The 13,690-nt window shown below is 45.1% G+C and overlaps 1 protein-coding gene across 1 annotated transcript in view; it reads right to left on the minus strand.

Annotated features, from left to right (window-relative positions):
- The window catches only part of MED27 (mediator complex subunit 27), a 217,864-nt gene that overhangs the window by 77,057 nt on the left and 127,117 nt on the right, over nucleotides 1-13,690 (minus strand). The window contains exon 4 of the mRNA XM_052648583.1: nucleotides 940-1,033. Within this exon, the coding sequence (XP_052504543.1) occupies nucleotides 940-1,033 (94 nt within the window). The remainder of the gene's footprint in view (nucleotides 1-939; nucleotides 1,034-13,690) is intronic.

Below are 13,690 nucleotides of genomic sequence, written 5' to 3' on the forward strand. Positions count from 1 at the left end.
TCTTTTCCAGTGAGTCAACTCTTTGCATGAGGTGGCCAAAGTATTGGAGTTTCAGCTTTAGCATCAGTCCTTCCAAAGAACACCCAGGACTGATCTCCTTTAGAATGGACTGGTTGGATCTCCTTGCAGTCCAAGGGACTCTCAAGAGTCTTCTCCAACGCCACAGTTCAAAAGCATCCATTCTTCAGCGCTCAGCTTTCTTCACAGTCCAACTCTCACATCCATACATGACCACAGGAAAAAACATAGCCTTGACTAGATGGACCTTTGTTGGCAAAGTAATGTCTCTGCTTTTCAATATGCTATCTAGATTGGTCATCACTTTTCTTCCAAGGAGTAAGCGTCTTTTAATTTCATGGCTGCAATCACCATCTGCAGTGATTTTGGAGCCCCCCAAAATAAAGTCTGACACTGTTTCCACTGTTTCCCCATCTATTTCCCATGAAGTGATGGGACCAGATGCCATGATCTTCGTTTTCTGAATGCTGAGCTTTAAGCCAACTTTTTCACTCTCCTCTTTCACTTTCATCACATCAGAAACAACAAAATCAGAAACCGTCAGTGATAAGGTCACAGACACTTACTTCAAATACGAAATGAATTTTATAAATGACTTCCTATAAAACCTGTTTCTGTTTTAAGAGGCTGTTTTTTATCAGCAGGATCCAACAGACAAGCATTTCCATTGTCTTTGGGATTTTACTACGAAACAGCTTCATCAAAACTCGTGAACTGACAGGTGATGGAGTCTCACACTGTACTTCCTGTCTGGGAACTCTCAAATGGGCTCTGGGATTTCATTCAAGAGCAAGGAATCAGCATTCAGAAAAGAGAAGAAACACGCTCTTCACCATCTAACTGGGACTGAATTTCCATTCCTGAGCTCCAACAACACAGAAACGTGGACATGTCCCCACAGACAGGTCAGACAGAACTTACCAGAAGCATGGCGGATGTCCCATTGGGTCTGGACAAGTGGATGGTCATTTCAGGGAACATCCGGTCGATGCGGCTGATCACGTCGTCAACGTATCTGAGAGGAAGAAACACACGTGTAAGAGCTGGGGCCCCAGTCCAAGAGATACAAATCTACAGTGCACTAGAGGCTTCTCTTCTCAGTTTAAGTTTTCATTAGTGAAATGCATTTTTAAGAAGGCCAGTGGGATTTATGAGGCTTTTTTTTTTTTTTTAGCAAAAATATGACTCCCTAGTTCCTCCTCTTGCTTTCCAGAACCATTCTTTTTTTTTTTTTTTTTTTTAGTGATTTCTTTTGCTATTTACCTCTGGATTTCCATGTGATGTATTTTTAATGCCAGTTCTTGGTCTTTCATTTTAAGGTGTGACCTTGGGGCTTTCCTCTATAGATGGGAATTTAATTCCACCGCCCTCCTGGCCACTGGGCCCCACTGACTGGGGGCCCTCCCTCTGTCCCCTGGTTTAGGGGTGGAAGTGGCTTCCTGTTTTGCTCACCTCTGCTTGTTTCTTGTTTCCTTCTCATCTCAATCACCTCAACAGTCAATTCTCTGGATTAAATTCCTTCTGTTTTAAATACCTGAAGTCATTCCCATTTTCCTGGTTTGCGGCTAACAAATTCAAATCACATCACAATTTTTGCTTAAATCAGTATTTATTGTTCACATTCTAAAATATTTGCTTATTTTTTTAAGGGAATTTTTAAAAAGTCTTTATTGAATTTGTTAAAGTATTGTTTCTGCTTTATGTTTTGGGGTTTTTTTTGCACGAGGCATGCAGGCTATCTTAACTCCATGGCCATGGACCCTTTGCTTTGGAAGGCAAAGTCTCAACCACTGGACTGTCAGGGACATCCCATCTGCATATGTTTTTAATAACTAGCCACACAGTGGCTCATGGGTAATTTACAGTTATTTTTGTTTTACTGAATTTTTACTTGATTAGTTTTCTATGTACCTATTATAATTTTTTCCGTTAAACTCTCTGCCTGACTCTAAAACTTCTCTTAGTATGGTCAAACATATCAGACAATCTATCAGTTTACATTTTTTTTCTGGAAACATACCTCTGAAAGTCAGTCTTCTGTTTTTCTGACCCAAATGGAACCTGTATCTCTGAAGATTTAATAATCATTGAGATTACTGACACTAAGCACTCAGCATGGCATACACTAAAACCTAAAAAATTATAAACACTCTCACTGGACTATCATGGGCATGTGGGTAGTCTGCAAAGATGCCCTCTCTTTGCAGGAAGACTCCCTCCAACCTCCACCACCCCAGTGGAAGCCCGTTGAGGAAACGCCAACCCACAGCGTCAGCAGAGCTAGAGCTGGGTCTGGTTCAGATCGTCTGAGAGGAGAATCACAGAAGCATTTGTGCGCACTGTCCACAGTCACATGACACAAAGGGGATGCAGAATACAACAGCTGAGACTCAAAACTACCTGTTAAGGCTTTTACATTTGATTTTATACTCATTGGATACGACAAATTAAACTACATGTCTATTAAATCAGGGACATGTAAAAGCTATGTTCTCTTGGGGAAAGAGAGAGATCAGCTCTCCACCCACAACAGGAACAGACTTTAGAGTGAAACCTGGCGCTCACGAGAGGGAGCAGACAACACAATACCGTGAATATCAACATACAAACTGTGGGAAGTTAGAAAGTAATCTTGCTGATTAACTTATCAGGTTTTCCTTAGAGAATGCTCCATGCAGTTTTAGACTTCAAGTTGACAAAGGAGGAGAACTCCAGAAGGCCCAGTGGTGAGGAATGATGCTAGGAAGACCAAAGCAAAGATGCGTGAAAAGAGGTGGAGACGCCTTCAAGGCTACTTGCCCCTGCAGAAGAGGGCTACCTGCAGGGAGATTCAGCGTATTCTTCAAGCATGTAAATAACTTTAACAAACTCAGGAACCACACAGTCATCTTCCACCTTTAGAAAGGACTATAACAGGAGGCTGCGGCATTAAAAAGCGAACTAGCTCAGAAAGTACAAGAGGTGTAAGAGGTACTGCTTAAAGGCAGGGCCCTACAACGCCCTATTTCTGTAGACTTTGAAAATGGTTTAGAAAACAATCTTTCCTGGATGGCTGAGAGGAAGACTGACAAAGACATCATCTCCAAGGTCCTTCCTAGATTTACAGCTTCATGATGCACAACCTTAGCTCTGAGCTTAAATGTAACAAGGAGATGAAAAGATGAGGAGAGGAGGAAAGAATGCATTTTTCATTACTACCTCCTGTTTCTGGAGATGGTGGAAGACACGTGGCAAGATTCATGTCAAAAGTCGACACCAGGTCACTGGAAACATCTCTGCATTTACATACTTCTTTGCTAACTCTATGTATATGGTTTAAACTCGGTTCTTTCAGACTCAGCAGGAAGCAAAAACCTGCTGTCCTGTGTGGACGGAGGTCACTGCTAAGTATATGCTAATGGGGAGGGGGGTTGGCAATACCTTCTGAACGAATCCTCAATCAATAGCCATCATAGCTCTGGACAGCAAAATGCAAATGAACGTGCAGAACTTCAGCACAAAGGTATCCTAATCTGCTCTCCCGTGTACTGTTCACCTTGAAGGGAATACTTTCTAGGACACTTGTGTCTCTAGTAGGCTAGGTGATGATTCCAGAACCAAGTTCAGGGTGTAGACTTCCATGATATTAAGCCAACTACCTGACTTGCTTTCAGCAGGAGCCAGAGGTCTGAAAGGGCAGACGATAAATGTTTCTGGCCATTTCTGGAATCCTTTATATGTGAACCCTTTACTTGCAAAGGAAGGCCATGGAGGGAGAAAAAGAGTTCTAGGAGAAATATCTAACGTGGACATAGGGAAGTGGAGAGGTCTGGGGCGGTATTTTTTGTCCCCTCTCCAACCAGTGATCTCAGATAAAGCTCAGCAAGCTCGATCCAAAGATTTTATTAAGCACAAATGCATTTCAAGGAGACTGTTTTTCCTTCCCGCACCTAACATGAAGGAGATGCAAATTTCCTTTTTACAGGTGACATTATGTGTTTGCCAAAAAGAGAAAAAGTCAGCTGCATCTTTCACTGAGGAAAACAGTGTCTAAATCCTAGAAGCAAAGAAGCAAAACATTTCATTTTCAAGTAGACCCAACCTTCAAAACGCAAATCCACCACCAGTGACTTGACAGAAATAAGGAGAGCTTGGAAAGCCAAGTTAAAGAGCTGGAGACTGAGGAGATGACATTTTCCTTCTGCCGGGGTGCGGGCTGGCCTGGCAGGGGGTCCTGGCTTCCTCTCTGGCAGCACCCCCGGCCGGTGTGCCCCGCCGGCCATGCCAGCGCGTGCAGAGCTGGGTGTGAAGGGCCAGGACAGGTAGGAACAGTGCGCTCCCCGCCCTCCCACACGCCACCATATGTTCCACTCCGCTCTGCAGCAGGATCGAATTACTTTAATTTTTACCTTTGGAATATAGGCAAACAAGCGCTAACACAGCAGCGGTGACTAGTTTACACTTGAGCAGACGTGGTGCGGAACGACATTAATTTAGTGCCAAATTGAGCAGTGAGTCACAATTTGCACATATCTGCCAACCTGTTAACAGGGTAATAACTTGGAAAGATTGCTGTTCCTATTTACATTACAGAGGCCTTTCGAAAACGGAGAACTGCTTCGTTCTCCCTCCATGAAGCACGCAGCCCATCCGCTGGCTGGTTGGGCCAAGAACCAGACTTTCAGAAACATAAACTCCTAGAAATCACAGGTTCAGATCAAGGTGTGATTCATAGCCAGGTAGAAAATGAATCTTTAAGCAATTAAGAGAATTTCATTTCCCTGTCCTGCCCTCCCCTCCATTACAGGCAGACTCTCAGTGGTTTCTGATTCAGTTTCCTTAGTGCATCTGATGGTTCCTTCTCAGGGTTTCCAAAGGCATCCTTAGCACCAAGTTTCAGTCTCAACTCTTCCAACATCTCTGCTTCATCAGAAACAATCATGCCATTCTCATGTTCCTAATGTTCATCTCTGAAGCCCTATAAACCTTGTTCTCTTCTGATTTACTTCAAGGAGCTTGGCCTCCTTCTGTAAGTGTCTTTAGTCAGAGAATTAACACTGGGACCTCTATGTCCCTGTCACTCTAGGGACTTAACAGCATCTCCAAGAGGTGGTCTGCTTAAGTCAACAACCCTGGAGCACAGCTCACAAGGCAGCCCCACTCATTACTGGACTACCAGGCTGCTTCCAACCCACTGACCAGCGTCTTCACTCAATACGCCCCTTCAGTCTTGAGCCTTGTGAAACCACATACAGGCACTTCCTCTGAAACCTAAGGCTTTCTGCAAACACAGAAAAGAGCGTCAGGCTTTCCGGCTTATCGGTGCTTTTAACTCTTTCTTGGATCACAGATCCCTTTCAGAAGCTGCTGAAAACAAACTACATGTCTGCACACAGCTTTCCATACAATTCTCTGCAGTTTATAGGTCCCTTACAGTCTGCTCATGGACCCCAAGTTCAGAATAGCCGCTCTGGGCCTGTTCTAGAATGAGGCGCCTGGTTTTCCTCTTTGTTCCTTTCTGAATGGTAAACTGCACAGTATTTTTCAATGAAGCTGCCTTCATCTTAGACATACATGTTTATCAGCCTACAAGTGAATGCACTGGAGTGCCGTATGGGGCACACCGGATCTCCTAGCTCTGATGATCTTAAAATCATGCTTCCATGTTGGAGTCCAGGGTTAATGTTTGTTCTTAAACTACTGCCTCTCACTGCTAATCTTTTCAACAAAGGCAAAGACCTACTTCTGTGACCTTAGAGGTCACCTGACAGTGAGGAAACCTTTCCTCCCTGACAGCCACATCATACCTGGGCTTTACGGAAACTCCGTGCTTCTATAAAGAAAGAGCCCCCTGCCTTCTGCATCACCCCTTAAGGCATAAGTCAGGGGTGAACTCAAGCTCAAGTCCTAGGAGGGCCAAGTCAAGGTGCTGGTCTGGCCCCGCCTCCTCCCTCCATGACCCCAGCAGGCTCGCAGCACCTTGCGATGGGGCACATTCTGCATTCTCTGCCTGGAGGGTTCGTCTGGTAACTCCTCCCACGCCCATACCCAGCTCAGCTTTGGGCTACAGCTTAAAGGACACTTCCTCGGGGAAACCGTCTCTGACACACCTCCCGGGCCCCCCATCATTCAGTGGCCTTCATCTCACCTCTATGGCACTTTTTAATCCTCTCTGTGTCTCCTGTCCCAGCTGTAATTAAGCAATTTTTCCGAGTGATTATTTGTTTAACGTCTATCTCCCCAACAGGTCTCTCCATGGAATCACATTACCGTCTTCTTTAGAAAGGCAGAATCCCAGCACATGGCCAATGGTAGCTGGCACCCACCAGACACTCCTCAAATATTTGCCCAAGAAAGAGACAGGACATTCAAAGTAAGCTATGCAAATGCCAGTCAGGCAGTTATGAAACAACTACAACACAAAGTTCTCTTTAGCAGATGAAGATGTGAGGTGTTGAAGAGTTCATTACATTAGCCAGCAAAATTCACTACCAGCAGCAGCCACAGAGCCCCGCAGAAGCAACCTCAAAGAAGGCAGGAGCGGCGCTTCAAAGTCTTTCTGCTTAAGACGTGGCTACGAAACCCCTGCATCTGTTTTAGGAGAAGCTCGATGCCTCCTGGAAGCAGGAGGCTTCTTCTGAAGATGTGCATTGCGTTATCAACATGCCAGTTTTCAAATGCTGCTTCTAATGAACTAATTAATTCTGCAAAAACATTAGTACAAAGATGCGTGCTACCAAATTGGGATCACAATACCCCCAATGATAGCAAGACAGAACGTGGAAGACATTTCTAAAGATACCGGTTTTGTAAAATGTTAGTTCTCTCCCTTACACAATGAAATACATGGCAAAGTATCTGTCATTAAAGCCTTAAAATAACTTGCTGGACAGATGGCTTAGCTCTCTATAAAGTCTGACCCCTCCTCAAAAGAAAAAAAAAACAACCAACAAACCTGGACTCTAGCCAACGATCCCGTGTTAGCGAGATGTTCAGCAGCTCGAACCAGATATTTAAATAGCATTTACCCCACACGGTGCATACAATACATGCTGTTCATTTTCTCCACCCATACAAAACCTGAAAGTTAGGAATGCATTTATTAATAAACCACCTTCTTGGGGAAAGGGTAGTGCCCAGGAGATAACAAAAAGGGAGCAATTTACACCATCTGAAATTGATTTAAGATTTTCCTCTACACCTGTCCAAAAATGATAAGACTGAGTGGACTTTGCCGGTGGGTGGAAACAGAAGGGGGTTTATTTAATTACTTTGTGAGAATGAGATTGCCTGAAACTCCAACTATTAATCTCAATATGCTGAAGAAACAGGATTGGGAACTTAGGTCAAACTTGCTCACTCCTCCCAATTTGGTCAAACTTCTCAGGTTTGTAAAATATTGGAATCAACATATCTATAAAAGGAGTTTGGTTGTTCTCTAACTGTACATTAAGAAGGAAGACCAGATGAGCTGGGGCCTTCCCTGGTGGCTCAGTGGTACAGAATCTGCCTACCCCACTGCAGGAGACGTGGGTTCGATCCCTGGGTTGGGAAGATCCCCTGGAGGAGGACATGGCAACCCACTCCAGTATTCTTGACCGCAGAATCCCAAGGTCAGAAGAGGCTGGTGGGCCTCCATGGTGTCTATGTGGTCACACAGAGTCAGACATGACTGAAGCGACTAAGCAGCAGATGGGGGTCTAAGTCGTGTCGCTAAGTCGTGTCCATCTCTTGAGGTCCCACGGACTATAGCCTACTAGGCTCCTCTATCCTCAGGCGAGAAAACTGGAGTGGGTTGCCATTTTCTTCTGCAGAGGATCTTCCTGACCCAGGAATCGAACCTGGGTCTCCTGCATTGCAGGCAGATTCTTTACCGACTGAGCTATGAGGGGAGTCGTAAGCAGCAGATGAGTTACAGACAGAAAGAGGAGCCTAGACTCCTCCACTCTCTCTCAATGCGCCCACTCCCTCACCACTTCTGCCCAACTAGCTGCCTGCCCACTGCCAGTCTCCTTCAAGAAAAGACACTCAGGGACTTCCCTGGCACTCCAGTGGTTGAGAATCTACCTTCCAATGCAGGGGTCACAGGTTCGAAGCCCGAGCTGGGGAACTAAGATCCCACATGCCTGGGGGCAACTAAGCCCCAAGGTGTGCAACACCTGCTGACCTCATGTCCCTTGGAGCCCGCGTGCCACAACGAAGAGCCCAGACAGCCAAAGATAAATGATAAGTAACAGACCTGAGGATCTGTGTCTTACCATAGCAAAGAAAAGACACTCAAAACTTCAGAATCTCTTTATGGAAACTCAACAACTGAGCAGATACAGATCAGAAAGGCATGCTTCCTTGGAGGGGAGCTACAGCCAGGCCACGGACGTAGAAGAGCGGCTTCTTCCTCTTCTTGAACAGCCGACGAACTTTGAACTATGTCGGTGTGTAACCTGAAGAATCATTTGGGCAAGCAAACAAAAGCCACCTTCATTTCCATAAGGTGAAATAAATGCACACTCACCACCAAGTGACATCCAGAGTCTAACCTCCCTTCTTTTATTAGGTACAAGCAGCCTAGTAAACCCTGGTTATGTACGAACTGGAACACATAGCAAACACCATCATAGAGACAGAATCTTTCCTGTACTATCCTAGGTTGTAACTATCCCTGTTATATCTATTAACAAATATTTATTGAGTGCCTTGGGCTTCCCTGGTGGCTGAGTGGTAAAGAATCCACACGCAATGCAGGAGTCATGGGTTTGATCCCTGGGTCGAGAAGATCGTCTGAAGCAGGAAATGGCAACCCACTCCAGTAATCTTGCCTGGGAAATCCCATGGACAGAGGAGCCTGGTGGGTATAGTCCATGGGGTCACAAAGAGCTGGACATGACTGAGTGACTAAACCATCAAAACAGAGAGGCAGTGCTCACTGCGGCAGCACACGGACCAAAAGAGAGGAGAGGTAAGGAGTTTAGTTTGTAAACTATCCCTGTTGAATCTATTAACAAATATTTAATGAGTGTCTACAGCTGTCAATAATTACTGTGTTCAGGGAATGATCTTACGTATCTAAGGATTAAAAAAGAACCAAAACTGGAATGAAAGGTGGGACGGAAGTTCAAGAGGGCGGGGACATGTGTGTACCTATGGCTGATTCATGTTGACGTATGGCAGAAACCAACAGAATAATGTAAGCAATTCCTACAATGCAGGAGTCCCGTGTTTGAGCCCTGGGTTGGGAAGATCCCCTGGAGAAGGAAATGCAACCCACTCCAGTATTCCTGCCTGGGAAATCCCATGGGCAGAGGAGCCTGGGAGACTATAATCCATGGGGTCACAAAGTCGCTCGGACACAACTCACTCACTGGCTGAAAATAAATTAATTTAAAAAAATACTGTATTAGCTGGCTCCCAATAGGCTTTCTCTGGAGGAATGGGTCCAGCCTGTGCTTTCTGCTGGAGGAGTCAGGCTGAGCAGGAAAGCAGGCCTTGCTTTCCAGTTTCCAAAGCACTTGTGTGTTCTTTATCTTGTTCGATCCCTCACCAAGTCTGTAAAACAAGAAGGGCAAGTGCAAAACTCCTGCTTTATAGACAACAGAAAAAAGGAGGTTAAGTGACCTGCCGAGGTGACAGCACAGAGTGGCTGAGCCAGCCTCAGACTGGACCTCTCTGATCCCCACCCCAGGGTTTCCCTGCCCCGCCGCGGTACTTTACAGGTCTGGGAGGACTGCACGGAAAAGGCAGTCTGCCCCTTTCTCACTTCCCAGACTTTAGAAGAAGACTGAGAAAGTGAGGGGTAGCGTACTGACAAAATAGAACCAGTGTATGACTTTCTCTCTTCCCAGTCGTTCAGTAAATACCCACTCGGTGCCTCACTGGGCCCAGGGACACAGGGATGCTCTGGTGGTCTCCGCCCTCTCAGGGCTTACACTTCATTTGGTTACAAGGCATCTTCCTTCAGAAAAAACAGGACAGCTAGGTTAAAGTTCCTTCCATTCTCCTGTCGGGAGAAAATTAAAGTGCAAAGTTGGCAGGCTACAGGAAGGGGCGGAAAAGTGAATACATTTTTTGGTTCTATTTTATATTAATAACTAGGAGGTAGATGTTTTCCTCAACTTCTGTTCTTCTTGCATTAAAAAATTCATTCAGATACTGGTGGGTCCTAGTTTTCCTAAAACAGTTAAACAAGGGATTAAGCTTAGGGAAGAATTCATAGTTTCACTCAGGGTCTACCTCCTCTGCAAGCCCTTCCAGGTTACAGGGGAGGGGGAAAATCCCAAACAAAAATCCACATTGAGCTTTCCAAGACCAATTAACAAGTTGTTAAATCGGTTCCCTATGTCAGAGCTGCAAAAATGACCCCTGGAGCTCACAGCTTACTCACTCTCTCACATTGGGCTCCAGTAACCAAACTCTTCCTGCAGGGGAAGGGCTGGCCTGGGCTATTACTGCATGGATCCCTGGGGTTCCCACACCTGCTGGTCCCCTTACTAAAGACCTCTCACACTGGAAATCATCCCTCTGCTGGAGTCTCCTCCCGGAACAATAAAAGATTCTTCTCAAACAAATCCTATGACATTAAAACCAACCCTGCAATTCTCCTGCTAGAGTAAGAAAGCTGAAAAACAGCTCAATTAATTGAGAAGACTGATATGACTATTCTAAATTGGTAATGAAGTACAACTTTACAGCCACTCTGCTTACTTAGTGCAACATCATTTATCAACAAGTCTTTCCTGGGGCTATAACCATGGGATGCGGCTAGTTTTGAAACTCATGGCATTTAACCAGAATCATGGAATCCTAATGAAAGTATCTGCCTCCCTAAGGATCAGTCTGCTCCTCCTCTTGCAGCTCCTTCCTCCTTCAATGCACCACGGCCCTCCACACTGCAGACACAACCCGCTCCTTCACAGATCCCCGCCGAGCCACAGTCTGCGTTTCCCTCCGCGTTCACTGTCCAGTTCACATTTGCCCCCGAGCAACAATTTCCAAAACGCGACGTGACACTTACAGATTGGTATGTGGTATGGACAAACATTTGCCTTAGAAAAAAAAAAATTATTTATTTATCGATGGCTGTACCAGCACACGTGGGATCTTAGTTCTCTGACCAGGAATTCAACACACATGTCCTGCACTGGACATGCAGAGTCTTAATCACTGGACCACCAGAGCCAGTGAAGTGGATGAACACTTTCAACTTAAATATATGTATATTGGAAAAGACCCTGACACTGAGAAAGACTGAAGGCGAAAGGAGAAGGGGGCGACAGAGGATGAGACAGTCAGAACACAATACCCACTCAATGGATGTGAATCTGAGCAAACTCCGGGAGACAGTGGAGGACAGGGGAGCCTGGCACGCTGCAGTCCATGGAGTTACAGAGTTGGAAACGCCTGGCCACCGAACACCAACAATAGCAACAACATATAGAAAAGCATATAGGCAGCAAATAAAACCTGTGATCTCACAGGCATTATTTCTTAGAATGAGGGTAAGTTTTAAAAAATGAGTTTATTTAGAGAAAAATATGGAACTAACAGTATAGCTGACTAAAGATTATGGCAAACATCCTATAGGAGATTAAAAATGACTGAGTTTAGAAACACCCTTCAAATAAGCCAGGTAATTAAACAGCTTTGTTTCGAAAGGTTTTGCTTGTCTTTGTAGATTGTGGGTTTGTTTTTTTTTTAATTCTAAATGAATCTTCACTTTGGACCTTAAAAAAATCTGTTGTCACTCATACATCTGGAGCTATTGAAGACAGGATATGGATACGCATCCTCAGAGGGGCGAGGTGTTTAGGTCAGCAATACGGTGAAGCAAGGGCCATGCTGATCAATCACCCTGGGCGCTGACTGCACAAGAACGTGCGTCTGGGAATCGGCCACGTGAGCAAGAGACAGAGGCCTCCTCCACAGAAAATAAAATGGCTTTCAGTCCGGCACCAGCATGCGTGGCCACCAGCTCCAACATTCCTTTTGCCACCCTCAAAAGGAGTGAAAAACTGTACCAGAACCTAGTTCTCCAGTGGAGCCAAGTCTAGGATTCTACCCATGACAGGTGATGCTTGAGGCAGCCTGAACACCCCCTACAGGATTATGATGGCCTCACCGAACCAGAGCCAACTCAACATTTATCATATTACCCTGCACTGACAGGTCTTGCAGTTGTCTTTCAAATCATGGCCGAGAGAATCCTGGGTCGGGTGTGGAAAGATCTGGGCTCTCTCCTGGTTCCCGCTCACTCACAGGCCACAGTGGACAAAACATCTAGCCCTTCCAGCTCTGGTCTCCTCTTTGGACGAGATGAACTCAACAGGTCCTTCGAAATCTAGTCAATTCAGCACCCACTTCCTAAGAGCTTACTATATACACAAGGAAGCGATTTCATAGTTTCCAAAGACTCTCCGTCTTCAAATGGTACATATGGTAATCATTATAGAAAACCCAATGAATCAGAACACCCTATTCCTTAACCTTTGTGAATAACTGAAATCTACTGTACTTTGGTAAAAATTTATCAGGGTTTTAACAGCAGGACTACTTCAAGTATATAGTCCTGGCATAAAACACATTGCCTTTGTCACTGTCTAGTGGGGCCCGTTACTAGAAATGTCTGAAGAAACGTATTAACTAGAAAGGACTCCCACAACCAAGTCTTAGGACTCAAGATGAGTCTCTTAACAAGAACCCCAGGAAACAGCAATTCTGTAATCAAGGAAATTTTCAGGAAGGACTCTCTCCACTAGAGTTCACACATGAATATTTACTGCGGCCGAGTGGGCTGCCCTAATGTGGCGAGTAGCATACTCAGAGGGCATGCGTAATTAAAGGGCATATAACAAATACATCTTTCACTCGAGGATCTCAGAATAAAACAGATAAAAACAAGCATTCACTTGAATGCTAATGGCTTTAGGAATAGAAGCCAGGAGTATAAGCATCCAGGTCTCTAAATGCTCAAACCTCAGATGCCCACTCTCACAAACAGAAGACCTGCTGCAACCAGTGGGTGCAAATGTACTCAGGTTTGCTTGTCGAAAAAGTCACTCCGTGTAACGCTCCAAATACCCCCATGCACAATTACCCGTGAAAGCTGCAAGGCAGCTCTGACCTGTCAAGGTGAGTGTGTGTGCACAGGTGTGCGCATGCATTACACGTGCACACACACACACACGCATTTCAGTGGGCAGAACAGACTGCTCAAGAGTTGGGGACGCAGCTTACAGGGATGAAACATCTGTTTCTCCTGCTAGGATCTCACAGCAGTCCTCGACACAGAGGACGTGGCAAATCACCCTGCAAGTGAGTCAACAACACAGTGGGTCCAAACCAAACGCTCCAAATCTGGAGGATTATGTGTAAAAGGAGAGAGACTCAGTCCATCGAGGTAAAAACAGGTGCAGTACCAACGTGAATGATAATAAATGGATGACAAACTGGAGAGTATGCTTAGAAGATGAACACACCGAATAATCCTGTTTGGAAGCAAGGTGTACGAAGACTTCACAAGGGGAGAGAGTCTGTCTCTAACAGAGAGATAACACAGCTACTCCTGAAACATGCAAATGGAAGTTGCCGAGTGAAGACAGATCAATTATTCTTGGTCGATGAGAATAAAGAGAGAGAGTTCCAGCAGGGAACACTGAGGTTAAATATTAGGCAAAACTTTACAAGTAGAAGGACTGCTAGT

The sequence above is a fragment of the Budorcas taxicolor genome, chromosome 11 (genome assembly GCF_023091745.1).
Source record: "Budorcas taxicolor isolate Tak-1 chromosome 11, Takin1.1, whole genome shotgun sequence".
Lineage (NCBI taxonomy): Eukaryota > Metazoa > Chordata > Mammalia > Artiodactyla > Bovidae > Budorcas > Budorcas taxicolor.